This window comes from Molossus molossus, unplaced genomic scaffold (assembly GCF_014108415.1).
Source record: "Molossus molossus isolate mMolMol1 unplaced genomic scaffold, mMolMol1.p scaffold_m16_p_51, whole genome shotgun sequence".
Taxonomy (NCBI): domain Eukaryota; kingdom Metazoa; phylum Chordata; class Mammalia; order Chiroptera; family Molossidae; genus Molossus; species Molossus molossus.
Window position 1 is genome coordinate 28,217 of NW_023425390.1, and position 26,947 is coordinate 55,163.

General features: G+C 45.5%; 1 protein-coding gene across 1 annotated transcript in view; it reads left to right on the forward strand.

Annotated features, from left to right (window-relative positions):
- Positions 1–884: 884 nt before the first annotated feature.
- The window catches only part of LOC118618077 (homeobox protein BarH-like 1), a 33,240-nt gene continuing 7,177 nt past the window's right edge, over positions 885–26,947 (forward strand). Inside the window, 4 exon segments of the mRNA XM_036243979.1 lie at positions 885–1,077; positions 1,080–1,094; positions 2,798–3,089; positions 3,178–3,256. Of these exon segments, the coding sequence (XP_036099872.1) occupies positions 885–1,077; positions 1,080–1,094; positions 2,798–3,089; positions 3,178–3,256 (579 nt within the window).

Genomic DNA, 26,947 nt, shown 5'->3' on the forward strand with positions numbered 1-26,947 from the left:
ACATGAGGCCATGCCTGGTAAACTGAGGCGGGAGTGCATGGGTGCAGCCTCTGCTCTAGGAGTCGCCTTCCTGCCCACTGCAGCACCGCTGCGGGGTGGCCACCATGCTTCCTGGCCGGGAGCTGCGCACCAACACCCCTTTCCCAGCCAAACCGCGTGGCCTTGGCCTCTCTTTCCGACCTCTCCCGGTCTCCTTAACTCGTACCCAGGCTGCTGCCCTTCCTAGCTGTCCCCTCTCTTTCTTTACTGCCTGACTCTGAGCCCGCCGGCACGTCACTGCCCCGTTGGCTCCCGCGCCTCTGTTGGTCTCTGTCTGCGCAGGGCTAGGGGTCCCTGGCACCTTCACCTCTCTGTCTGGCATCTTGGGTGGCCCTTGCTGTCTTGCTTTGGCCCCTCTCTCACCTCTCTGGATCCCTCTGCTCACTTCTCTGGGGGTCTCCTCTCCCGATCTCTCCAGTTCTCTCCTTCCTGGGCGTGCGCTCCTCTGGGTCTCCCTCGGTCTGGGTACGCCGGCCCTTCTCGAGGCCCCCCTCTCTCCCGCCTTCCTCCCTTCTTTGGCCCTCCCTCGGGCTCAGCCTGGGGTGGAGTGGGGGGCGGCCGGCGGCGCTGGGCGGGGCGGCCGGGCGGGGCGGCCGGGCGGGGCGGGGCGGTGACGCGGAGCCCGCCGTGCTAGAGGCGAGGCGGCGCGGGGCGGGGGCGCAGTCCCGGGTCCGACCGGCCGAGCCCCGCGCGCCCCGCCCGCGCCCTGCTCCTCCGCCCTGCCGGCCGGCGGGGGAGGGGGCCTGAGCCGGCGCCCGCGCGCCGCCGGGAGCTGCGGCCCGGCCTAGAGCCCCGCGCGGGCCCTGCGCCCAAGCCACCGCTGCCGCTGAGCTGTGGGCGCTGTGATGCAGCGGCAGGCGCGCTTCGGGCCGCCCGAAGGCTGCGTCGACCACAGGCCGCACCGCTACCGCAGCTTCATGATCGAGGAGATCCTCACTGAGCCGCCAGGGCCCAAGGGCGCCGCGCCCGCCGCCGCCGCTGCAGCCGCCGCGGGCGAGCTGCTCAAGTTCGGCGTGCAAGCGCTGCTGGCCGCGCGGCCCTTCACAGCCACCTGGGTACGTGCGGGGCTTGGGCGCCGGCGCCTAGGAGGGAGGGTGAGCCGCGCCGTCGCGGGCACGCAGCTCTCAGCGCTGGGCCTTGGTCCGTTCCTTCGCCCCGGCCTGGAAGTGGAGGGACAATCGCCTGGCAGTTCAGGAATCAGGCTCGTGCCCGGGGCCGGGCCGGTGCTGAGGGTGTTCGCTCTCTCCTTCACTGCTGCGCTTCGGCCTCCACCAGGAGACCGAACCCGTGTTCCTATTGCGGGCGCAGGTTCATACTGCTAACCTCAGGCTGCGGGTCAAAGCGACCTGAGTTTGCGGGCGCCTGGGCCTTCGCCGCAAAGGACCTGCCGAGGGTGGCCGGGACTGCCCTAGGCGGGGAAGCCGGGCCTTGGGGAAGACGCCTGCGGCTCCCGGTGCTGTGCCGGGGGCTGATGCAGGCCCAAGCCCTCCCGAAGCCTCCGGGAGCCCGTGGTCTCAGGCGGGCGACAAACTGGCCTCTGCTGCCGCATCGATACCCCCCAGCTTTGCCTGGGGACAAGAGGCCAGACTGTGAGCCACTGCACGATTGGCCCTTCCGCTTCCAGGTCTACTGCGCCTCCGTGGAACTTGAACTTCCCACTGGGCCTTTTCTGTCCCTCTGGGGTTTTTCCTTCCCTGGCAGGGCCTGCTTTGCCCAGCCACTGCCCTCTCCACCGCACCCCTTGTTCTTCTGGCTATTCCCCCGTTTTCTTCACCCAACGTTGGCATCTCTTGGATATTTTCGATCGGGTGGCCTGTCTTCCCTCTCCCACCTTCCCCCAAGTTTCCTTCTTTCTGGCCTTCTTCTCACACCCCAATCTTGGCCAGACCCCGCTCACTCCGTGGGACAGCACCTGCCCACAGTGAGATGCCTGTGGGGAAGGAAGGCCTCCCCCCATGTTCTAGTGGGACCCCAGCCCTGCCAGCGATCGCCCTGGGTCCTGGTGACCCTCCAGCCAGTGCTCTGTCCTCCCACGGGGCAGCTGGGCCAGTTAGTTCGTTTTAAGTCCAACTTCGATGCAGCCTCACCGCTGCGCATTGCCTCCGCCGCACTGTGGCTAATAGTTCGTTTGAAGCGGGCAAAAGAAATTATTTATGGCTAATGAAATGGAAACATCTTCACCGGGAAGAGTTTTAACAGAGAAAACAGGAAGAACAATTTCGGGATTTGTGGAGTGTTTTGAAACTTTCGGAAAGGGCTCAAACCTACCCCTGCTGCCAACCCACTGCCTGCAGCCTGGCTGTTGTGCCCACACAGAGGAGTAGACCTGCTCACTCCAATGATATTCTTTCCCCGCAACGCAGCAATGCCGATTTGGTTGGGCCAACGCTCAGCTTCCTGTCCCGCCTGCTATCTTTTCTTCTTGGTTTCTCCTTTCGATGACACACGCTCTGTGCACCTTGGGGCTTCGAACTAGTTTATTGAGAATCTCGAAATCTCAAAGGCGGCATAAGCCTAAGGAACACAAAGGCAGAGTTCAGGGTGAGGGGGGGGGGTTCCTATTCCCGGACTGGGGGACACTGGCGTTGGAGCAGGTCACCCCAGGTGTGGCTTAAATCTCGTGCTTCGCAGGGCAGGAGGATTTCGTGCTGGGTGGCACTGGCCAGGCGCTAGCCCTCCACCTGTGGCCCGGGATGTGGAGGGTGTCTCCCGGAGGAGCAGGGCCTGAGCTCATCAGACCCCCGTTTTCTTCCCGCAGCCGTTTTGAAGGCTGAGCAGGCGGCGGTGTTTAAGTTCCCGCTGGCGCCGCTGAGCTGTTCCGGGCTGGGCTCAGCGCTGTTGGCGGCAGGGCCTGGGCTGCCCAGCGTTACAGGCACCCCGCACCTGCCCCTGGAGCTGCAGCTCCGCGGGAAACTGGAGGCCCCCGGCAGCGGGGAGCCGGGCACCAAGGCCAAGAAGGGGCGTCGGAGCCGCACCGTGTTCACCGAGCTGCAGTTGATGGGTCTAGAGAAACGCTTGGAGAAGCAGAAGTACCTCTCCACGCCAGACAGGTAGCTGGGGGCCGGGCCTACTCAGCTGGCAGTTGGGAGGGGGAGGGGGGTTGTTTGCCCTGCTGAGGGTGCACTCCACTCTTTCCAGAATAGATCTCGCTGAGTCCCTGAGCCAGTTACAGGTGAAGACTTGCTACCAGAATCGGAGGATGAAGTGGAAGAAAATAGTGAGTGTGAGGTTGCTTCTGAGGCCTGGGTTGCTGCCAGGCCCCTGGGCTCCTCAGGAGCTTCTCCCCCACCTCCACCCCCTCACCCCCCGCCTAGGTGCCTGGTATCCAAAGGGACCCTTTCTGCTCTCTCTGGTGCCCTCGCCCAGCCCACATTTCTTCCTGCCCCGCTGCATCCTCTGGCTTCCTAGAAGCCTTGGACCACTGGCGGCCTCTGGTCGCTTTTCCGCAGGCGAGCTCACATTGCCGCCATTTCCCCGGGGCTAGGCTTGGCCTCAGATGGCCTGTTGGGCCCTTCTGGGCCTCCTGAGCACAGGGCATGGGGTACTCACTCCCAGCTCACCCAAACTTGCATTTGACTCCTCCCTCAAATGCAGAACCTGGAGTGAAGTCCCCAAGGCATCTTTAGCCCCCACCCCAGGCAGAGCCCAGGACCCCACACAGCTGCCTCCTTACCCCCACCCCCCCTGCAGTCTGACACCTGAAGGACTTTCTGTGGTTTCCATACCCAAGTTCTCTGATCTCAGAAGTGTGTTCTTTTTAGTCTGGGCCTCCTGGGCTGCCGTTTACATTCAAAATAAATCTTTTGTTTGCACCCAACTGTCCCCAGGTATGCTGACATAGAGAGGCTCTCTAAGTACATGGTTACTTGAAAAATTTCCTGGGGAAGGTAGGTAGGCAAGAGAGGAGGGTGCCATAAAGCATCCATTTATAAGAACCAGCAGAGAGGCATTGGTTCAGAGTGCACCAAACTCTACACCAGGATTCACCTCGAGAACTTCACGTTTCAGTGGGCAGTTTCCAGGACATGGAAGACCACATCTGGGGCACAACACATGCTGTATTCACTCAGAAGACATTAGAAAGAGTTTTTTGTTTTGTTTTGTTTTGTTTTGTTTTTCCTGGTGATGCTACTTAGGTGTAATTACCTAGATTCTTAATTAATGGCAGAAAAAAGTATTACCTGGGTTCCTCCACTCAGGTATTATTCCCAAGCATCTCACTAGATAGCAGCAAAGAAGAGCTTTTCTGGTGTTATTTGCAAAATGCACTCTAACTAGATGGCAACAGAGAGGTCCTTTTCCCCCTGATCTTTACTCATGTTATTACTAAGATGCACAATAGATGGCAGCAGGGGGAAGCACTTTTTGGAACCTTCACTCATGATTTTTCAGAGGAGCGCACACTAGAAATAGCAGAAGTGATTCCTCTTGACTTCCACTTACGTGTTATTTCCAAGATGAACTACATGACAGTAGACAGGAGTGTGTCTGTACCTTAAGGGCTCTAATCACACAAAATTAAAAGGTAATGAGAATCCAGACCCCAGTACTAAGCTCACATTGAGATACATCCAGCTTTAGGCCCTTCATGTCTTGTTCTACCTCCTGTTCTCATTAGCCGGTGAGGCAGGGACAATTGTCTCCATTTTACAGGTATTTAAATGGAACAGTGATGCTAACACAGTTCTGAGTCCTGTACTCAGGCCTAGATGGTCCAAGATGAGCCAGAAGCCCACGCACAGAGCTCCGGACATAGAGCTGTGCAGATAGTCCCTGCAGCTTTGGGCTGAATCTTGGTCCTTCTGTTTGAATAAAATCTGCATGTAACCAAATGTTTAGCTTGCCATGCACTCACCCAAGCTCTTTTGGGGGCTAAGACTTGGGGTTGGGGAGAGGTGGGGAGGGAGGAGCTAGCCTCGCCTTTTAAAGGTGTAGGACCAGTATCAGACACCTGTAACACTAACTTCTACCTTCCACACCTTCACTGTTCCCAGCCTTTTACACTCTGTTCTCCTTCATTCAAGAGCACTAAGAGAGGGGATATTGGTAATCAAATAGTAAAAATCTACTGCATCAAACGAGAAACCTAGAGGAAACAGGTAATATCTTAGTAAAAATAAACATTCATAAAATGAACCTTAAAATGAAGAAAATACAGACAAACTAATTAGCTATCCGAACACCTCTTTTCACCCCTTGCTGTCCTCTCATTGTTCTGGGATTTTCCTGTCGCTGAAGAGGAAAAAAAGTAGGGATGAAGCTGTTCAACATCTTCCCTAATATCTGACCTCACCCAGTGTCTTCATTTCCCCCAGCTGTGACCCATCCAGTGAGGGCACCTTGGAGATTGTTTCAGGGGAATTGATTTTGATGTGTTGGCCAGGACTCTTCAATTGCAATGTACTTGACACACTTACTGAGGTAAAATAAATTAAAAATTTTAAAGTAGAAACAAATGAATACTTGCAAGAGGCGAGCTTAAGAGTGGGCTTGGACCTGGCTTATCCAGGAGCACATACTCTCGCAGTGGGACCCAGTCCCTCTCGTGTCCTCCATCCTACTAAGTGCTTTTGGGTGGCCCCATTCACAGGCACAGTCTCTCTTACTTCAGTTGCCTCCAGCAATCCCAGACTGATAGCTCTCACCACCCAACCAGGAAGGGTTTCACCTTCCACTGGGTTCTATTAAAAGTCACAGCTTTAAATGCTCTTGTCCTAACTTTGGTACATTCTCAAAGTTGAACCCAGCAGAACATCCAGAAGATGAGCCCTGGAGGACCGGTTGGCAGTGGGAACAGCCCTCTTCCACTGTTTGCATTGGAAGCAGATGAGGAGCAGTTCCCAAAGGAGAGCTGAGGTGCGGGTCTTCAGCATCAGAACAGAAAAAATGCAGATTCCATGTCACTAAAGGCCCCTGCTCAGGGGTGGAAGCTGAAGCCCAGAAAGGCAGGACTTTCCTTTGATGGAGGGGCTGCAGACACCCGCCCAGTGCTCTTGCTGGTCTCCTGCATATGCAACAGGCAATTCCACAGGCTGAAGAAAAGAGTTGATATTGGGGGTCAAATGTCTTCTTCCTTGAACGTGGGGTCCTTGCAGCAAAGAGACTGGGCCAGATTCACTCATGTGCCCTTAGATGGCACACAGACCTCATCTGTGTCCCTGGAAGGTGGGAGCCAAGAGTCACATCTGCCCCTGGTCTCCTTAGTCAGCCATCTCCAAAGAACAAAGTGAGTAATTTTTCTGTCTCTTTCTCTTCTTTACAAAGAGCAGAGACCACAAGTGAGGGGGGTAAGAACGTTTTTGCCTGAGGAAGTAGTGGGGGGCTCAAGGGTGATTCCATAGCACAGAATCCACACTTGGCCCACGTCCTGAGACTGAAGGGGTTGGACCATGGACAGATGTGGCTCTGAGTCCATGCGGCCTCAGTGAGAAACAGCCTGTCGGGAGATGCAGTCGCTCCCATAGCTTCGATTCTCAATGAGCAAAAATGGCAAAGGCTTGTTCCAATGGGAAGGCCCAGGGATTGCAGGGCCAGTCTGCTGAATGGTTATGGGTGCAGGGCTATTGCCTTTTGGCAGGTTAAGAGGCTGTGAGAGAGGTGGTTCTTGTTTCATCCACATGGATGTTGAAAACTGAGAAATGAGTAGGCTGTCGACAGTGCTCAGGCAGTGGTTCAATTGCCCGGCAGCATGGTCAGCTCAGTTACTGGCCAGGGGGGTTGACTGGTCCAGGCTGGCCTGAACAGAAGGACCGCAGATGCCTGCCTAGAGGGTAGGAGCCAAGGGCTGTCCTGTATGAACCCTGACTGTGTACTGCTGCCCTCTGGGATGGGACAAAGGATCCTGCCATTCCCAGCAAGGCCCTTTAACCCATAGAAAGTGCACCGGGGACATGGCAGGTCATTGTGCTGTGTCCTGAACAAATCCACAGCGTCTCCTGAGTGCCTGGCGTGTCAGGGCTGTTGGAATCCGGGCTGCCCAGACGCACTGGGGCTAACACCACCTTTCCCAGGTGGGAGGACAGGAGAAAACCCTGTATGATCTCTGAGGTCTTCCACACCCTTCACTGTGCTGGAGTTGCATTTGAAAGGAGGACCAGAGTCAAAATTTTATTCTTTTTTATCCTTACCTGAGGACATTTTTCCATTTTTTGTTCAGATAGAGTGGGAGGGAGAGAGAGAAACATTGACATGAAAGGGCCATATTGAGTGGTTGCCACCCGCACGACCCAACCAGGGCTGGGGACAAACGGCAACTGAGGTACGTGCCCTTAGTGGGAACCGAACCCGGGTCTCTCTGGACCACAGGTCGGCGCTCTAACCGCTGAGCCAAATTGACCAGGGCCAAAATTTTATTTTTTACTATCGAAGTCTGGACTGAGCCACAGACAACCAATAGTCCAGCTCTACCTCTGACTCACATTTGACCCTGGGGAAACCCTGTCCATCCGAAAGGCCTCAGATAGATGGAGAAGGAGAGGGGAAGTGTGTCAGTGAGGTGACTCCAAGACCCTCAACACTGACCCCTAAGCTCTAAACACTGCCCCTCACCCTGACCACAGCACTCATTCTTACCCCAACACCAAGCCCCTAACCATGGCCTTGCCCTCACTGTACCCTAACACTGACCCCAGCTCTGACCCTCACCCTAATCAAAAGAAAGAGAAGACTGACTGATATGTGACCATTGCTGCAAATGTGGTCCCTTCTGGATGTCTGCCAGAGCAGCTTTGAGAAGCAGACGCCCGAAGGCGCAGTAAGTAGTTGCCCCTGCGCTGCGCCACCAGGCACAGGGGTCACTCCACGTCGCTGGACGCAGCACTGCTTCTCAGGAGCGCCACAGCCCGCGGTGGAAATCCTTCGGCACGCTTGTTTCCCACGGTCCTCATTAGCCCTGGAACCTGACATGTCTCTTTCTTGTTGGAGGTTTTGTCTTCCCTGTCTTTCCTCTAGCAAACCCTAATCCTGGAAGGCTGTGCCATGTCAGGAAAAGCAGGGGATGTCAGGCATCGGGATCATACTCAGCTCCGGGATGCACAGAGTAGGTCTCCCTGGCAGAGGCCAGCCTGCTGTGTTGTGACACGTGCAGTCCTCAGATAGAGGGGGATCACTCTAACCTGCCGAGCAATTCATCCGATCTCGCCCTTCCAGGTGTTTCCAGCGGACCAGGTTCAAAACACCCAGTGGTATCCCTTTAGCTCTTGATCATGGAGTGGGTGCCCGGGGTGAGCTCAGAGCAGAGTTGATTTCCAGCCAGGCTGGGAGCATTTTTGTGTTAACAGTAGGTAAGACTGGATCCATGCATGCCCTGGATCATCTGTTTGGTGGCATTCCACTGAGGGGCATCCCTGCACTGCCCTCTCATGTCTCCCATCAAAGCTGTTAATGGGACGACACAGCCCCCGTGACATAACCACAACATGACTGTGGAAAAAAACACAGCCACACCAGGGGACTAGAAACTCTGTGGGCTCGGGCCCCACTACCAGTTTAGGACCTGTCAGTAACAACATGCATGAGTGTGTAAACTGGTGATGATCTGAGACCATCTCGGCAGCACACGGCCCAGAATTTACCTTCACCAGCAGGGCGTTTTTCTTGGCCAAGAGTATGGATGCATCCTGTCAAATGAGAACTGATCCCTGATCAATCAGGTCCCAGCAAGGAGGAGTGGCCACGATGTACCTTGAGGCCTCTAGGCACTTTCTGCCTTGAGGAGAATGGTACAAGGAAGGGCAGGGCAGCTGACTCTCCCAGTGCACGGGTATCACAGGTGTTTATGGAACGAGAGCAAGCTGTAGCCCTCAGAGCTGCCTCACAGATTGGTTCCGTGGATGAGAAACATGCAGGAAAAGGAATTGGGAGGTCATGGACAAGTATCTCAGGGGACTTAAATTTAGGTAAAAGGTGAACATGGAGACCCTAGACCAGTGGTTCTCAACCTTCCTAATGCCGCGACCCTTTAATACAGTTCATGTTGTGGTGACCCCCAACCATAAAATTAGTTTTGTTGCTACTTCATACCTGTAATTTTGCTACTGTTATGTCTTAGGTGATGCCTGTGAAAGGGTCGTTTGACCCCCAAAGGGGTCGCGACCCACAAGTTGATCACCGCTGCCTTAGATGGTGTTTCAGGATAAAAAGTCCTGCCTCCCAATGGGCCGTATGTAATTTTCTCCCCTTTCTTTGTCTCTTCCACATGCACAGTGGGGTCACTATACATGTTTTCCTGACTTTGTGCTGAAATAATTCTAGAGAACAAACGAAAACTTCAAGTTCCTATTATTTGGTCAAAAGAAACTTGGCAAGAAATGCAGAAAATGTTTTCTTTTCCTCAAACATTAGAAAAGTAGCCACTGTCATGGTGTAGAAAGTATCTTTTTATTCTTAAATTGCTGGAATTAAACTTGACATTCAATACTATATTAGTTTCAGGTGCACAGCATAGTGATTAGACATTTATATAGTTTACATAGTGATCCTCTTGATAGTTCTCATACCCACCTGACACCCTAAAAGTTGTTACAATAGTGTTGACTGTGTTGCATAGACAGGACTGGACATCCCCATGGCTGTTTTGTAACATCCAGGTTGTATTTTTAAACCCTCCTCCTTCCTCAGCCAGCCCTGCACCCTCCTCTCCACCTGGAAACCATCTGTTTGTTCTGTTTCTATAAGTTTGTTTCAGTTTTGTTTGTTCATTTATTTTGTTTTTCATATGCCACTTGTAACTGAAATAATATATAGTATTTGTCTTTCTGTGTCTGACCTATTTCACTTAGCATAGTACCCTCTATGTCAGCAATTTCCAACCTGTGTGAAGCAAGATGCTGTGATGCAAGAATTTTTAAAACATGCAGTACCTTACTATTGAGTCAGGGGCACTGACCTCTCTTCTCTTAGGATGTCAAATAAAAAATGGCAAAAGCCTACACAACAATAGCCATCTGGTGTGCATGAACCAAATTAAACCTATTTTTTTATCCAGTTGGCACAAAAATATAACATTTTTTGGTGTGTTGCCAAATTTTAGTAGTTTATATGTTCCATGTGATGAGAAATGTTGAAATCAAGGATCTAGATTCATTTTTGTTTCTGCAAATGGTTTGATTTCATCTTTTTATGACCAGGTTATATTTCATTGTATATATAGACCACATCTCCTTTATCCAATTTTGTAATGATGGACACGCTTGTTTCCCACGGTCCTCATTAGCCCTGGAACCTGACATGTCTCTTTCTTGTTGGAGGTATTGTCTTCCCTGTCTTTCCTCTAGCAAACCCTAATCCTGGAAGGCTGTGCCATGTCAGGAAAAGCAGGGGATGTCAGGCATCGGGATCATACTTAGCTTGCTTCCATATCTTGACAATTGGAAAAAAAAAAAAAAAAAGGTTGCAATAAGTATAGAAATATATTATCATTTAGGAGCAGTGTTTTATATATTTTTAAAATAATAAATATCCAGAAATGGGATTTCTGGGTCATATAGCAGTTTTATTTTTATTTTTGAGGAAGTTTAATAGTGTGTTCATTAGTGGATGCACCAATTTTCAATACCACTAACAGAGCAACATGGTTTATATTTCTGCACATTGTAGCTAACACTTGTTAATTTATTGATGATAGCAATTCTGACAGGTATAAAGTGAATTCTTATTATGGTTTTCATTTGCATTTTTCTGATGGTGACTGACATTGAGCATCTTTTCATAGGTCTGTTGGATATCTTTAGTCCTATTTGGAGAAATGTCTATTCAGGTATTTTGCCTATAAAATTTTTTTTTTCTTTATTGATTCTAGAAAGACAGGGAGAGATAAAAACATCGATGAGAAAGAACACTGATTGGCCACCTCCTGCATGCCCCCTACTGTGGATCGGGCCCACAACCTAAGCATGTGTCCAGACCAGGAATCAAACTCGAGATCTCTTGGTGCATGGGCCGATGCTCAACCACTGAGCCACACAGGCCAGACCTTTTGCCCATTTTGTTGGGGTTTTTTTTAGTTAATTAATTTATTTTTGTTACAGATGTTTCTCCTATTTCCCCCACTGATTCCCCTCTCTCCCTCCCTCCCCAACCTGTCCCCACCTTTGTTGCCCATGTCCATTGTTTATACATACATGCATATAAGTTCTGTTGTTTATCTCTCGTCCCCCAACCCCTCTTCAGGGGATTGTCAGTCTGTACCCGACTTCCACGTCTCTGGGACTACCCCGGTCCTCAGATTGTTATGATCATTATATTCCACAAATAAGTGAGATCTATGATATTTGTCTTTCTCTGCTTGGCTTGTTTCGCTTAGGATAATACTTTCCAGGTCCCTCCATGTCATCTCAAAGGATAAGAGATTTTTTTTCTTACAGCTGCATAGTTCTCCATTGTGAATATATACCACAGCTTGTTTATCCATTCGTCTACTGATGGACACTTGGGTTATTTCCAGATCTTAGCTATTGTAAATAGTGCTGCTATGAACATGGGGGTACAAATATTCTTTTTGATTGGTGTTTCAGGCTTCTTAGGGTATATTCCTAGAAGTGGGATCACTGGATCAAATGGCAGTTCAATTTTTAATTTTTTGAGGTAACACCGTATTGTTTTTCATAGTGGCTGCACCAGTCTGCATTCCCACCATCAGTGTCCTAGAGTCCCCTTTTCTCCACACCCTTGCCAACACTGTTGTTTGATGATTTGTTGATGGTAGCCATTCTGACAGGTGTCATGAAGTGATACCTCATTGTTGTTTTAATTTGCATCTCTCTGATGATTAGTGATGTTGAGCATTTCTTCATATGTCTCGTAGCCATTTGTACATTCTGTTTGGAGAGGTGTCTATTTAGTTCCTTTGCCCATTTTTAATTGGGTTCTTTGTCTCTCTTTTGTTGAGTTGTATGAGTACTCTATATATATTGGAAATTAACCCCCTTATCTGATATATCATTGGCAATTATGCTCTCCCATACAGTGGGTTGCCTTTCCATTTTGCTGATTGTATCTTTTGCTGTGCAGAAACTTTTGAGTTTGATGTAGTCCCATGTGTTCATTTTCTCTTTTGTTTCTATTGCCTTAGGTGATGTATCAGTGAAAATTCTGCTGCATGTAATGTCTGAAATTTTGTTGCCTACATTTTCTTCTAGGATTTTTATGGACTAATGAGTCACCTTTAAGTCTTTTATCCATTTTGAGTTTTTTTTGTGTATGGTGTAAGTTGATGGTCTAGTTTCATTTTTTTGCATGTAGCTGTCCAATTTTCCCAACAGCATTTATTAAAGAGGCTGTCTATACTCCACTGTATGCTCTTGCCAACTTGTCAAATATTAATTGAGCATATTGCCTTGGGTCCATTTCCGGGTTCTCTGTTCTGTTCCACTGGTCTATATGTCTGTTCTTGTGCCAGTACCAGGCTGTTTTGATTACAGTGGCTTTGTAGTATAACCTGAAATCTGGTAATGTGATCCCTCCTACTTTGTTCTTCTTTTTCAAGATTGCTGTGGCTATTTGAGGTCTTTTTTGGTTCCATATGAACTTTTGAAGTATTTGTTCAAGTTCTGTGATGTATGTCATTGGTATTTTGATGGGGATTGCACTGAATCTATAGATTGCTTTGGGTAATATGGACATTTTAATGATGTTAATTCTTCCAATCCATGAACAAGGTATGTGCTTCCACTTTTTATATCTTCCTCCATTTCTCTTTTCAATGACCTGTAGTTTTCTGTGAATAGGTCCTTTATTTCTTTGGTTAAGTTTATTCCTAGGTATCTTAATTTTTTTTTTGCTGCAATGGTAAATGGGATTGTGCTTTTAGTTTCTCTTTTTGTGAGTTCATCATTGGTGTTTAAGAATGCCATCGATTTCTTGACATTCATTTTGTATTCTGCTACTTTACCAAAAATATTTATTAAGTCTAGTAAATTTTTGATGGAGTCTTTGGGGTTTTCTACATATAGTATCATGTCATCTGCGAATAATGACAGTTTCACTTCCTTCTTTTCCATTTGGATCCCTTTTATTTTTTCCTCCTGTGTGATTGCTGTGGCTAAGACTTCCAATATTATGTTAAATAAGAGTGGTGAAAGTGGGCATCCTTGCCTTGTTCCTGTTTTAAAGGGAAATGCTTTGAATTTTTGCCCATTGAGTATGATGTTGGCTGTAGGTCTTTCATATATGGCCTTTATTATGTCGAGATATGATCCCTCTATTTCCAGATTGCTGAGCATTTTTATCAGAAATGTGTGCTGGATTTTGTCGAATGCTTTTTCAGCATCTATTGATATGATCATATGATTTTCATCTTTCATTTTGTTTATGTGGTGTATCACATTTATTTATTTGCAAATATTGTACCAACCTTGCATCCCTGGAATGAATCCCACTTGGTCATTGTGATTTGTTTTTTTGATGTATTGCTGGATCTGATTTCTAGTGTTCAGGATTTTGGCATCTATGTTCATCAGGGATATTGGTCTGTAGTTTTCTCTCTTTGTAGTGTCTTTTTCTGGTTTTGGAATTAGAATTAGGCTGGCTTCATGTAACAAGTTTGGAAGTCTTCCTTCTTCTCGAATTTTTTGAAATAGTTTAAGGAGAATGGGTATTAGTTCTTCTTTGAATGTTCAGTAAAATTTTCTCATGAAGACATCTGGGCCTGGGCTTTTGTTTGCTGGGAGAGTCTTGATTACATCTTCAATTTCTTTAGTTGTTATTGGTCTGTTCACGTTTTCTATCTCTTTCCAGTTCAGTTTTGGGAGACTATGTGTTTCTAGAAATTGGTCCATTTTGCTTAGATTGTCAAATTTGTTGCTGTATAATTGTTCATAATATTTGTTAACGATCTTTTGTATTTCTGTGGTGTCAGTTGTTATCTCTCCTCTTTCATTTCTGATTTTGTGTATTTGGTTTCTCTCTCTTTGTTTCTTGGTGAGTCTAGCTAAGGGTCCATCAATCTTGTTTATCTTTTCAAAGAACCTGCTCTTTGTTTCATTGATCCTTTGAATTGTTTTTTGTTTGTTTGTTTGTTTGTTTGGTCTCCATGTCATTTATTTCTGCTCTGATCTTTACTATTTCCTTCCTTCTACTTGCTCTGGGGTTTTATTTTTGTTTGCTTTTTAGTTCTTTAAGTTGAGAGGTTAGATATTCTGTTAGACATTTTTCTTGCTTTTTGAGGTAGGCCTGTAGTGCTATGAACTTCTCTCTCAGAACTGCTTTCGCTGCATCCCATAGCTTTGTGTTGTTGTGTCTTCATTGTAATTGTTTCCAGGAAGATTTTAATTTCTTCCTTGATCTCCATGGTAACCCATTCATTGTTTAATAACATGCTATTTAGCCTGCATGTTTTCAAATGTCTTTGCATGTTCTTGTTGCAATTGATTTTTAGTTGCATGCCATTGTGATCTGACAAGATGCTTGATATGACTTTAATTTTCTTGAACTTGTAGAGACTTAGTTTGTGTCCTAACATGTAGTCTATCTTTGAGAATGTCCCATGTGCACTTGAGAAGAATGTGAATTCTGCAGTTTGGGGGTGTAATTCTCTGAAGACATCTATTAAATCCATTTGATCTAGCACTTCATTTAGAGTCTGTGTTTCCTTGTTAATTTTTTGTCTAGAAGATCTATCCAGTGAATTCAGTGGGGTGTTGAAGTCCCCTGCTCTGATTATATTGCTGTTGATTTCTCCTTTGAAGTCCTCCAAAAGATTTTTAATATATGTTGGTGCTCCTATATTGGGTGCCTATATGTTTACCAAGGTTACATCTTCCTGATGGATAGATCCTTTCAATATTATGTAGTGGCCTTCTTTATCTCTAATTACGGTCTTCATTTTGAAATCTACTTTATCAGATATGAGTATTGCTACCCCAGCTTTTTTTGCTTTCCATTTGATTGAAAGATTTTATTCCATCTCTTTACTTTCCACCTATGTGAGTCTTTTGTTGTGAGGTGGGTCTCTTGTAAACAACATATATGTGAGTCATGTTTTCTTATTCAGTCAGCTACTCTGTGTCCTTTTATCAGAGCATTCAAACCATTCACATTTAAGGTGATAATTGATATGTACTTATTTATTGCCATTTTTGTTTAGTGTGTTTCTATTTTTCTTCCTGTTTCTTCTACTAATTACTGCAGTTCTTTTAGCATATCTTGCAGTGCTGGTTTGGTGTTAATATATTCCCTTAACCTTTTTTTTTTTTTTGGTCTGGAAAGCTCTTTATTTGACCTTCAATTTTGAATGATAGCCTTGCTGGATAGAGTAGTCTTGGATTCAGATCCTTGTTTTTCATGACCTTGATTACTTCATGCCACTCCCTTCTGGCCTGTAGTGTTTCTGTTGAGAAGTCAGCTGAGAGCCTTATAGGGTTTCCTTTTTAGGTAACATGTTTCTTATTTCTTTGTGCCTTTAGGATTCTCTCTTTGTCTTTAATTTTTGGCATTTTAATTACTATGTGTCTTGGTGTGGGCCTGTTTGGATTCTTCTTACTTGGGGCTCTCTGTGCTTTTTGAACTTCAATGTTTTCTTCCTTCACCGAATTAGGAAAGTTTTCTTTCATTATTTCTTCAAATATATTCTCTAACCCTTGCCCATTTTATTTCTCTTCGGGGACTCTTATGATGAGAATGTTATTACATTTCCAGTTGTCCCACAGTTCTCTTAAGCTATCTTTCTGCTTTTTGATAGTTTTTTCATTTTGGTTTTCTGATTGGTTGATTTTTTTTACCCTGTCTTCTAATTCGCTAATCCAGTCCTCAGCTTCCTCTACTTTGCTGTTTAGTCCTTCCAATGTGTTCTTACATTCTGCTATGTCATTCTTTATTTCCACTTGGTTGGTTTTCAGTGTTTCTATATCTTTACTCATGGTACTGATGTCCTTACTTATGCTGTTGAGCTTCCTCAAGATCATGGCTCTGAACTCTACCTCTGACAATTTGCTTAGCTGCATTTCATTGATCTCATCTTTGATGAAGTTCTCTTGTTCTTTCATTTGGGATTTGTTTCTTTGTTTTACCATTTTGGCTATCTCAGTGGGTTTTGGAGCCTGCCAAATTTTCCCTGTGGGTGTTGGTGTTCTGCTGTTTGTGACTTCCTCTACTGGGTTTGGATGAGCCTGGGTGGGCCCACGTTGATCACCACTGTCAAGTCTTACTTTTCTGGGTAGATTTGCAAGCCCAGGAAAGGTTCAGTTTTCCTCTAGCTTTTCTTTGGTGGCTAGTAGTCTCAGTTACTCAGTGCCTAGGAATGTAGCCCTGGTGTTCTGCCTAAGAGGATTTCCAGAGAGTGGGATAAATGCTTGTTGTCAATGAGCCTCAATTTTTATTTCTTTTCCTCACCGGGGAAAGGCTGAATCTCGGAGTGGGAGGGTTGCTGCTTTTTTCCACAGCTCGGGGAAGGAGTACACTGGCCACTGTCCTTTGTGGCCACAACTCAGCAAGAACTCTGAGTGCCTTCCACATCCTAGGTATCCCCACAGAGTTCCAGCCCAGTTTGTCCTCCCTCTGCCATAGCCCCCAGGTGAGTGGCTGTGGCTATTTTAGTGCTCTGTCCTGGCTCTCAGGGCTGTGGAGCGGGCTTGCTCTTTATTCCCCAAGGGCGTTGCTCACAGCTACGATTGCTGCTATCTGTGGGTTCCCAGCCCACCACCCTCTCGCACCTCTGCAGATCCTACCAGTGTCCCTGGTTATATGGTCCTGTCCTGCTGCTTTTCTGTTTCTGTTTTCTGAGGATTTTTTTTTTTTTTTTTTTTTTTAATCCTCATCCGAGGACATTTTTCCATTTTTTGTACAGACAGAGTAGGAGGGAGAGAGAGGAAGAGAGAGAGAGGGAAACATCGATGTGAAAGGGACACATCGAGTGGCTGCCACCCGCACGACCAACCAGGGCCGGGGACAAACTGCAACCGAGGTACGTGCCCTTAGCGGGAACCGAACCCGGGTCTTTACGGACCGCAGGCTGACGCTCTAACCGCTGAGCCAAACCGGCCAGGGCTGAGGATTTGTTTTTATTTTAGTTGTAATTCCCATTTGGTTTTGGGAGATCATCTGTGTGGCTTCTATTTAGTCCACTTCCTTTTTCACATCCTCTAAGCCTATCCTGTGCACAGCTGGGTCGCACAGGTCTTTCCGGTGTCCCTGCACCATGTAGATCCCACGGGTAACTGGATTGCACAATTTCTCTGGGGACCCAGCTCTATGCCTATGTTATGGGCTGCTGGGTCGCACAGTCCTCCTTGGTGCTTCAGCACCCCACAGGTCCCACGTGTAAGTCTGTGGCACAGTCCCTGCTGAGTTGCAGGGACCTCTCTGGTTTTTCAGCACCCCGCAGGACCAATGGGTAAATGGATCTCACAGTCCCTGCTGGGTCGCACAGTCCTCTCTGGTGCTTCAGCACCCCACAGGCCCCATGGGTAACTAGATAGCACAGTCCCTGCTGGGTCCCACAGTCCTCTCTGGTGCTTCAGCACCACACAGGCCCTGTGGGTAACTAGATCTCGCAGTCCTTGCTGGGTCACACGGGCGTCTCTGTTGCTTCAGCACCCCACAGGTCCCGCTGGTAACTGGATTGCACAGTCCCTGCTGGGTGGCACAGACCTCTCTGGTGCCCCTGCACCCTCCAGTTTCCACGGGTGGGCAGCTGGGTCACACCAGTCTCTCTGAGCTCTGCTTTCCACTGCTGTAGTGGGCTACTGGACTGCACAGGCCTCTGTGGAGCCCCAGGTCCCGCAGCTGTCGGCTGGGGAGTTCTGCTGCCCCGTAGGGCTCAACTCCTGCTCAGGTTTTGCTGTAGATTTTGGGGATGAGTCTCATCTGCTGGTCTGTGCTTCTGTTGCCTGGGGATGGATATCTGCTCTTCAGCCTCTGTTCCTGGGGGTATATCTGGACTCTGATCAGGCTGCTACTATGGGGGATGGTGCTGGGCTCTGGGCTGTTTGTGGCTTCCACGACCGGCACCTTGGGAGCTCCACTACTGTGCATCGCTCTGTATTGTCACAGAGTGTCCACTGGTCTGATGGTGCCTGGTGCACTGGTAGGCTCAGGTTGCTGGGCCCTAGCTGCTCCCACTGCCTCCTCCCAGGGAAGACCTGGGATCTTCCAAAATGGTGGGACCGCATTGTGGCACAGGGAGAATTGCCCTGAAGGGCCACTTACCTTGGTAGCCGGCTGTTTTTGCCCACAGCACAGGAACTTTCTGGTCTGTGTCTCTGCACTGCAGGGGTTTGGTTGTCCACCTTTGCATCTACTCACACTCTCTCACACACTCACTCACTCTCTCACACACTCACCATCCCTCCAATCCTGCCCACCAGCACCTTCCAACCATTTTGCCCATTTTGTAACTCAACTTTCTTTTTGGTGTTAAGTTGTATGACTTTATACATTTTAGATATTAACCTTTTATCATAAATATCATTGGCAAATATCTTCTTCTATTCACTAGATTGTATTTTCATTTTGTTGATGGTTTTTGTGTGTGTGTGTGTGCAAAAAACTTTTGGTTTAACGTAGTCTCATTTAAAAAAATTTTTTTCTTTTGTTTTCTGTGCCCAAGTACACACATCCAAGGAAATATTACAAAGAGCAATGCCAGAGTTTATAGCCTATGTTTTCTTATAGGAGTCTTACATTTAAGTATTCAATCCATTTTGAGTTTACTCTTCTATATGGTGTAGAAAAGCTGTCTAGTTTCATTTTTTTTTAAATGGGTTCTTCATGTCTCCTTTGTCATGTATTAATTTACCTTATTAGGCATGGGTTGATTTTTGAGATCTTCTATCTGTTCCATTGATCTCTGTATCTGTTTTTTTTTTTTCTAATTTGTCTTCATTACTGAAAGTATTACCGATGTTCCTTTTTCCCTCCCATTGACATTGTCCTCCCCACTCCTGCCAGCCCCTGCCTTCATCACACTGTCTGTTTCCATTGATTATGCATATGTGCACATCAGTTCTTTGGTTTATCCCTCCCCCCCAACTCCCTTCGCTCTGAGGTTTATCAGTCTGTGCCCTACTTCCATGTCTCTGAATCTATTTTGTTCATCAGTTTACTTTGTTTATTATATTCCACAAAAAAGTGAGATACTGTGATACTTGTCTCTCTCTGACTAGCTTATGTTGCCTAGCATCATACTCTCCAGATGCCTCTCTGTGTCATCGCAAAGGGTAAGAGATCTTTCTTTCTAACAGCTGCATAGTATTCCATTGTGTTTCACAGCTTTTTTTATCCACTCCTCTATAGACAGACACTTGGGCTGTTTCCAGATCTTAGCTATTGTAAATAGCACTTCTATGAACACAGGGGTACATAAATTCTTTCTGATTGGTGTTTCAGGTTTCTTAAGATATATTACTAGAAGTGGGATCACTGGATCAAATGTCAATTCATTTTTTAATTTTTTTAAGGAATCAGCATACTGTTTTCCATAGTGATTGTACCAGTCTGCATTCCCAATAGCAGTGTTTAGAGTCTCCTTTTCTTCACATTCTTGCCAGCACTTATTGTTTGATGTTTGTTGATGGTAGCAATTCTAGGAAGTGTGAGATGATACCTCGTTGTTGTTTTAATTTGAATCTTCCTGATGATTAGCTACGTCGAACATTTTTTTCATATGTTTCTTGGTCATTAATATGTGTTGTTTGGGGAAGTGTCTATTCAGGTCCTTTTCCCATTTTTCAATTGCATTGTTTCTCTTCCTTTTGTTGAGTTGTTTGAGTACTCTATATATTTTTGAAATTAACCCTTTATTTCATATCTCATTGTCATAAATGTTTTTCCAATCAATGGGTTCTCTTTTCATTTTGATACTGGTTTCTTTTGCTATGTAGAAGCTTCTTAGTTTGATGTAGGTCCATTTTCCTTTGCTTCTCTTGCCTTAAGCACTGTTTTCGGTGAAAATTCTGCTGCATGTGATGTCTGCAAATTTTTTACCAAAATTTTCTTCTAAGAATTTTATGGATTCACGACTTATATTTAAGTCATTATTTCATTTTTTTAATTGATATTTTAGAGATATAGGAAAGGAGAGAAATGCAGAAACATTAATATGAGAGATAAACATCGATCAGATGCCTCCTGCATACTCCTCACAGGCAATAGAGCCTGAAACCTGGGCATGTGCTCTGACCTGGAATTGAACTGGGACCTCTCAGTCCATGGGATGATGCTCAATCCATTGAGCCAAATGGACCAGGCTCATTTATGTTTTGACTTTTCTTGTGTCTGGTGCAAGTTGGCGATCTAGTTTCATTTTTTTCCATGTACTTGTTCAATATTTTCAACACCATTTATTGAAGAGACTATCCTACACCACTGTATGTTCTTGGCCCTTTTGTCATATATTCACACGTTGTTGACCTGGAATTTTATGCAGAAGTTATCTCATGTCACCAGATATTTTTTTGTAATTGCATATGAAAGTGAAACAATCTAAATTAACTTCAGTATACTTTATTTATACATAATAAATTTAAAGAAAAGTTTGTACATATCTGTTATATATTGTATTTTACACATATATAATTTTTTTGGTGTGGTATACTGTATAGCAATCACCACTTGAAACACACACTTTACAAGTTCTAGTTGGATTTTTTTTTATACCAGTGATTATTTTTTCTAAAATGTGGTCTTTTAGTTGCCCTGAAAGCCTAAAAGGTGAATCAATGTAAGGAGCTCTTTTAGAAGTACCAGAAGAAATGTTAGGTTCTGTGCTGCACTCATTTGAACCAGCAGGTATCCATTCCCTAGCTACTTCAAGTAGAAATTTTTTGTATCTTATTTAAAATATTTTTGTCTATTGTAATTACAGTAAATTTTAAATGTATTGAATAAAGCACCACCCTGAGCTTCAAAAATTGAAATAGCTAATGCAAGTGTAAATGCGAGTTAACTCCTGAGCGGTCAGCAACGTTTGGGCATGAAATAACGAGTTAAGGACTTCCGGTCAAGATGGTGGCATAGGTAAACGAGGTATCGCGTCCTCCCACAACCATATCAAAGTTACAACTAAACTACAGAACAACCATCATTCAAAACCGCCTGAAATCAAGCTGAATGGAAGTCCTACAACTACGGAATTAAAGCAGCAGCCACATCCAGACTGGTAGGAGGGGCTGCGGCGGCGGCGGCGGGACGGGCTGGTCCCACACCCGCGTGTGGTGGATAAAAATCAGGAGGCTCCCGTGGCTGGGAAGGTCCTTCCTGAGGACTGAGGGGTCCCCGTCCCACACCAGGTGCCCCGCTCAGGGTTCCAGTGCCAGGAAGAGAAGTCCCCATAACTTCTGGCTGTAAAACCAGCGGGAAGTAAGGCTCAGGGAAGCTGAGGCGGCTGGAGCCCCAGGCAGCTCCCTAAAGGGCCTGCGCACAGATTTATGGGACTCTCTCCCTCTAAGCTTGGAGGAGAGGCAGCTCGAGGGGCACCAGAGACATACAGGGAAGAACTGAGCTGTTTGGCACTGGAGCAAGGGCTGGAGAGGGGGCTTTCTCGGGGACAAACGTGCTGTAAGAGGCCTTTGTTCCTTTGGTGAGCCCTTCCCGGGGCGGCAGACAGTTGACATATCTGGGACTCCAGCAACCTGGCTCACACTGGTAGCCCCGCCCTGGTGACTCCCTGAGGCCCTGCCCCGCCCTACCCAACTTTCAAGCCCACCCAAGCTGTTGCCACTTGCTTAACCATAGGATTGGCCTGTCTTGGATCCTGCTTCAGGTTTTTCCTAAATTCTTTCAAACGAGTAGCATCTGGTGTCAGCGAGCCCCATACCTCTCATTAAGTCCAAACAAGATGAACCCCAAGAGGACCACACCAAGACACATCATCATCAAAATGCAAAAGGTTCAAGACAAAGAGAGAATCTTAAAAGCAGCAAGAGAAAGGCAGCTAGTTACCTATAAGGGAGTTCCCATTAGGCTGTCAGCTGATTTCTCAAAAGAAACTTTGCAGGCCAGAAGGGAGTGGCAAGAAATAGTTAGTGATGAAAAGCAAGAACCTACAACCAAAATTACTCTATCCTGCAAAGCTGTCATTTAGAATCGATGGACATATAAAAACTTTCCCAGACAAGAAAAAGTTAAAGGAGTTCATCACTACCAAACCATTATTATATGAAATGATGAAGGGTCTTTTTGAAGAAAAAGATAAAATGTATGAACAAACAAATAGACAATGAATACATATCTATCAACAATGGAATCTACAAACAAAATGAACAGTAAAAACAGAAACATTCTCATAGATACAGAGAACATTTTGTTGGTTGCCAGTTGGGAGGGGGGTTGGGGGAATGGGTGAAAAAGGTGAAGGGATTAAGAAGCACAAATTCATTGCTAGACTGACAAACCTCAAAGGGAAAGGGGTTGGGGGGGTGGGAAGAAATAAACCAAAGAACTTATATGCATAACCAACGGACACAGACAATAGTGTGGGAAAAGGTGGGAGGGGGGCGGGAGTGGGGAGGAGGGGGTCAATGGGGGAAAAATGTGGAACATCTGTAATACATTTTACATCCAACAATAAAGATTTGAAGAAAAAAAAAAAAAGAAATAACGAGTTAACTCGTGAGCAATCAACATATTAGAGCATAATGGCTTGGGTAGATTTCTGGTTTCTCTGTTCTGTTCCACTGATCTATATGCCTGTTCTTGTGCTGGCATCAAGCTGTTTTGATTACAGTGTATTTGTAGTATAACCTGATATCTGGTATTGTGATCCCTCAAACTTTGTTCTTTTTCAAGATTCCTGTGGCTATTCGGGGTCTTTTTTGGTTCCATATAAACTTTTGGATTTTTTTTTCTAGCTCTGTGAAGTATGCTGCTGGTATTTTAGTAAGGACTGCATTGAATCTATAGATTGATTTGGGTGTATGGACATTTTAATGATGTTGAGTCTTCCAAGCCATGAACGTGGTATATACGTCCATTTTTTATGTCTTTCTCTGTTTCTTTTTTCAGTGTTCTGTAGTTTTCTGAGAACAATTGAAGTTTATTACTCAGTATCTTAATTTTTTTGGTGCAATGGTAAATGGGATTTTATTTTTAGTTTTGTTTTCTGATAAGTTATTATTGGTTAATAAAAATGTCATCAATTTCTGGATGTTAATTTTGTATACTGCTATGTTGCCAAATCCATTGATTAAATCTAGTAAGTTTTTGGTGAAGTCTTCAGAGTTTCTATGTACAATATAATCAGTGAATAATGACAGATTCACTTTCTCATTTCTAATTTGCATGTACTTTATTTTTCTTCTTGTCTGTTTACTGTGGCTAAGACTTCCAGTACTAAGTTGAATCAGAGTGGTAAAAATGGACATCCCTATCTCGTTACTGTTCTTAGGGGAAATGCTTTTAGTTTTTGTCTATTGAGTATGATATTGGCTGTGGGTTTTACATATATGGCCTTTATTATGTTCAAGTATAATACCTCTACCCACTTTGCTGAGAGTTTTTATCAAGACTGGGTGCTGGATTTTTTCCAGTGTTTTTTCAGCATTCATGGATATGGTCATACAATATTTACCTTTTATTTTGTTAATGTGGTGTATCACATTTATTGATCTGTAAATATTGTACCAGTTGGATTCCTGAAATAAATCCCAATTGGTCATGGTGAATAATTATTTTTTTAATTAGACAACCTAGGCAAAATGGAAATTCTGGATACAATTTGCTAATATTTTGTTGAGGATTTTGGTGTTTACGTTAATCAGGAATATTGGCCTGTAAGGTTCTTTCTTTGTAGTGTTTTTCTCTGGTTTTGGAATTAGGATTATGCTAGCCTCATAAAAAGAGGTTGGAAAGCATCCTTTCTCTTTGAATTTTTTAAAACAGTGTGAGAATAATGAGTGTTATTTTTTCTTTTGGTGTTCAGTAAAAGTCCCCCATGAAGCTGTCTGGACTTGGGGTTTTATTTGCTTGGAGTTTATATTGATTACTGCTTCAATTTCTTAGGTTGTCATTAAACTGTTCAGGTTTTCTGGCTCATCTCTGTTGAGTTTTGGAAGATTGTATGATTCTAACATTTTTTTTTTTCATTTTGCCTAGGTTATCTAATTTATTGGCATATAATTTTTCACTGTATTTTCTTACTATCTTTTGTATTTCTATGGTGTTAGTTATTACTTCACTTCTTTTATTTCTGATTTTATTTGGTTTCTCTGTTTCTTGGTGAGTCTGGCTAAGGATCCATCAATCTTGTTTATCTTTTCAAAGAACCAGCTCTTTGTTAGATTGATCTTTTGGAAAAAAAAAAAAATTAAGTCTCTATGTCATTTATTTCTGACCTGACCTTTAACTATTTCTTTCCTTCTACTTGTCGGGGTGTTTCTTTTTGTTACCTTCTAGTTAAGTTGTGAGCTCAGCTCAGATAGTTAATTAGACAATTTTCTTGTTTCTTAAGGTAGGCCTATAGTACTATGAACTTCTCTTGCAGGGCTGCTTTCGCTGTGCCCCATAGATGTTGTGTTGTTTTGTGTTCATTTTTATTGGTTTCCAGGGAGGTTGTTTTTGTTTTTTGTTTTTTTTAGTGATTGTAAATAGTACTGCTATGAACATAGGGGTACATATATTCTTTTTGATTGGTGTTTCAGGCTTGAGGGGAGGGTTGGTCCAGGGTGGGCTTGAGATCTGTCAACAATAAAAAAAGAAAGCATTCAGAACCTGTACAAGGAGAAATCTTCTTTAAATAGCCCAACATCTCACAAATCTACATGTGACAGCATTCTGTACCTTTACAATTTATTAAGAAAAGACAATGACAAAAAATTGTTCTACAGTAAGTAGTTCTTTTAAAATAATTGGTATTTCTTAAATGCAAATGCTATATTCCTATGAGGAAAAGAAATACATAAAATAACGCATATTATTTTACTCATTCCATCAACAATATTTGGTGTATGATCAAATTATAGACCTTCTGATTAACTTACAAGATCCCCAACTCCTCCTAATATTGCTGGCTCTAAACTTTAGTGTTTTTATGCCTTTGTTCCTCAAGAGACTGTTAACTCCTGCAAAGTGACCTGACTCGTTCATCTTTATATCTAGCATCACAGAATATGCAGGGCAGACAGTGGAAGATTCGTCTAGAGATGTAGACAAATTGCTCTGGAAACAATGAAGAAGGAGTATGATCCTGCTGGGGAGATGGGAGCAGGGATCATGGTGAAAGTGGCTTTGGTAAAGTGTTAAAACAAACAAACTAAGCACTCTGAGAAGAACCTGCAGGAGCAGACATGGTGTGGTGGCGAAGAAAGGGGAGGATGGACTCAAGAGCAAGATGTAGACACACAGCTGGAACCATGGGGACGGCCTGGCGTAGGAGGAGAGGATCCAGAGAGGGATATTGGGGCCAGCAAAGTTTCCAAACCAGTCTCTCCTTTACCTCCAGCCTTACTGCAGGGTTGAGCCCTGGCACCCTGGCATGGTTAGGAGACAGGGAAACCTGCTCTGAGGGAACCACAGCCATGCCCCGAGGAAGCCTCAGGGATCTGCGGAAGGGGAGTGGCCCTAGGGAGGACAAAGACTCATAGACTGAGAATTGATGTATAGCTTTGGGAAAGCTTAGTCTTCCTTTTGGTAACTGAACTCATCATGACAAGCATACAGTACCCTCAAACACAGCAGCTCAATGCAGATAAGGCTGAGATGTTAAGGCTTCCAACCTAAAGAAGTCCACATTGTCATCACTACCCTTGTGTCTACCCACACCCTCACCCCAGGCCATGCTCATGTCAGGGAGATTCTAGAATGACTCATGCCTAGAAGGGATCAGGACTCAGCCACCCAGAATTCACACCCAGGTCTGTGTCCAGAATCCTCAACCACTCATAGGCCTGAGGATAATGCAGAGAAAACGACCCTATCTAGAGGGGAATCTGAGCTCTGGACTGCGGCCCGGCTTCCTTGGGCTCCTCTACTTTCATTTCGGTCCTCACTAGACTATCTGACTGAAGACTTGGTGCGGTCATGGTCTGGGCCTGGACATGGACAACTTCGCTGGCGCTTTTGGTAGCCAGGGCTGATGCCCCTTCATCAAGACATTGTAGGTGGAGCTCAATGAGTAGGGCCCACGACAACAGGCAGAAGTCAGTATTAACCCCTTACCCTTTCGCTGAACTGTACTTCCTGGAGCCTTCTGAGGTAATGACTGTGCCCTACAATGATGTCATCTCTAATTTTATGCACCCCAGGAGCTGAGAAAACAGTTAAAATTATTGTCTTTGTATACTTTTTTTCCGTCTTAGTGAGTTTAGCAGTGCTCACCCAAGGTGTTGGAAACCAAGGATTTCCTGAAGGCCCTTCAGCCCGAGGCCAGCAGTTTGCTTTTCCCTTATCAAGAAGAACTCCTGTACTCAGTCTATAATGTGAAAATTCCACGAGCCTTTTGTAGGGGAGTGTCATCCCAGCAAAGCTTCCCAAGAAGCCTAGTGTTCAGCTCCTCCCGCAAATGCAGTACCTGGGATTATTTTGAAAGGATCTTCAGTTCCCACCCAAGGCCAGAGCCCAGGACCCCCTCACACTCTGCCTCCTTAGCTGTCTCTGCAGGCTACCATCTGAAACCTGAGGGCCTTTCTGTGGTTTTCCATACCCAACTTCTCTGCTATCAGATGTGGCGTTTGTTTTGTTTTTGTTTTTTCTGTCTGGTTCTTTTGGGCTGCATTTTACATTCAAAATAAATCTTTGGTTTGCACCCAACTCTCCCCAGATGTGGTGACATACAGAGGCTCTCTAAGCACACTGTTCCTTGAGAAATTCCCTGGGGAAGGTAGGTAGGGAAGAGAGGAGGGTGCATAAAGCATACATTTATAAGAATCAGGAGAGAAGGCATTGGTTCAAACTGCACCAAATTATACAGCAGGATTCAGCTCGAGAACTCCATGTTTCCGTGGGCTGTTTCCAGGGCACAGAAGACCTTATTTGGGGTACA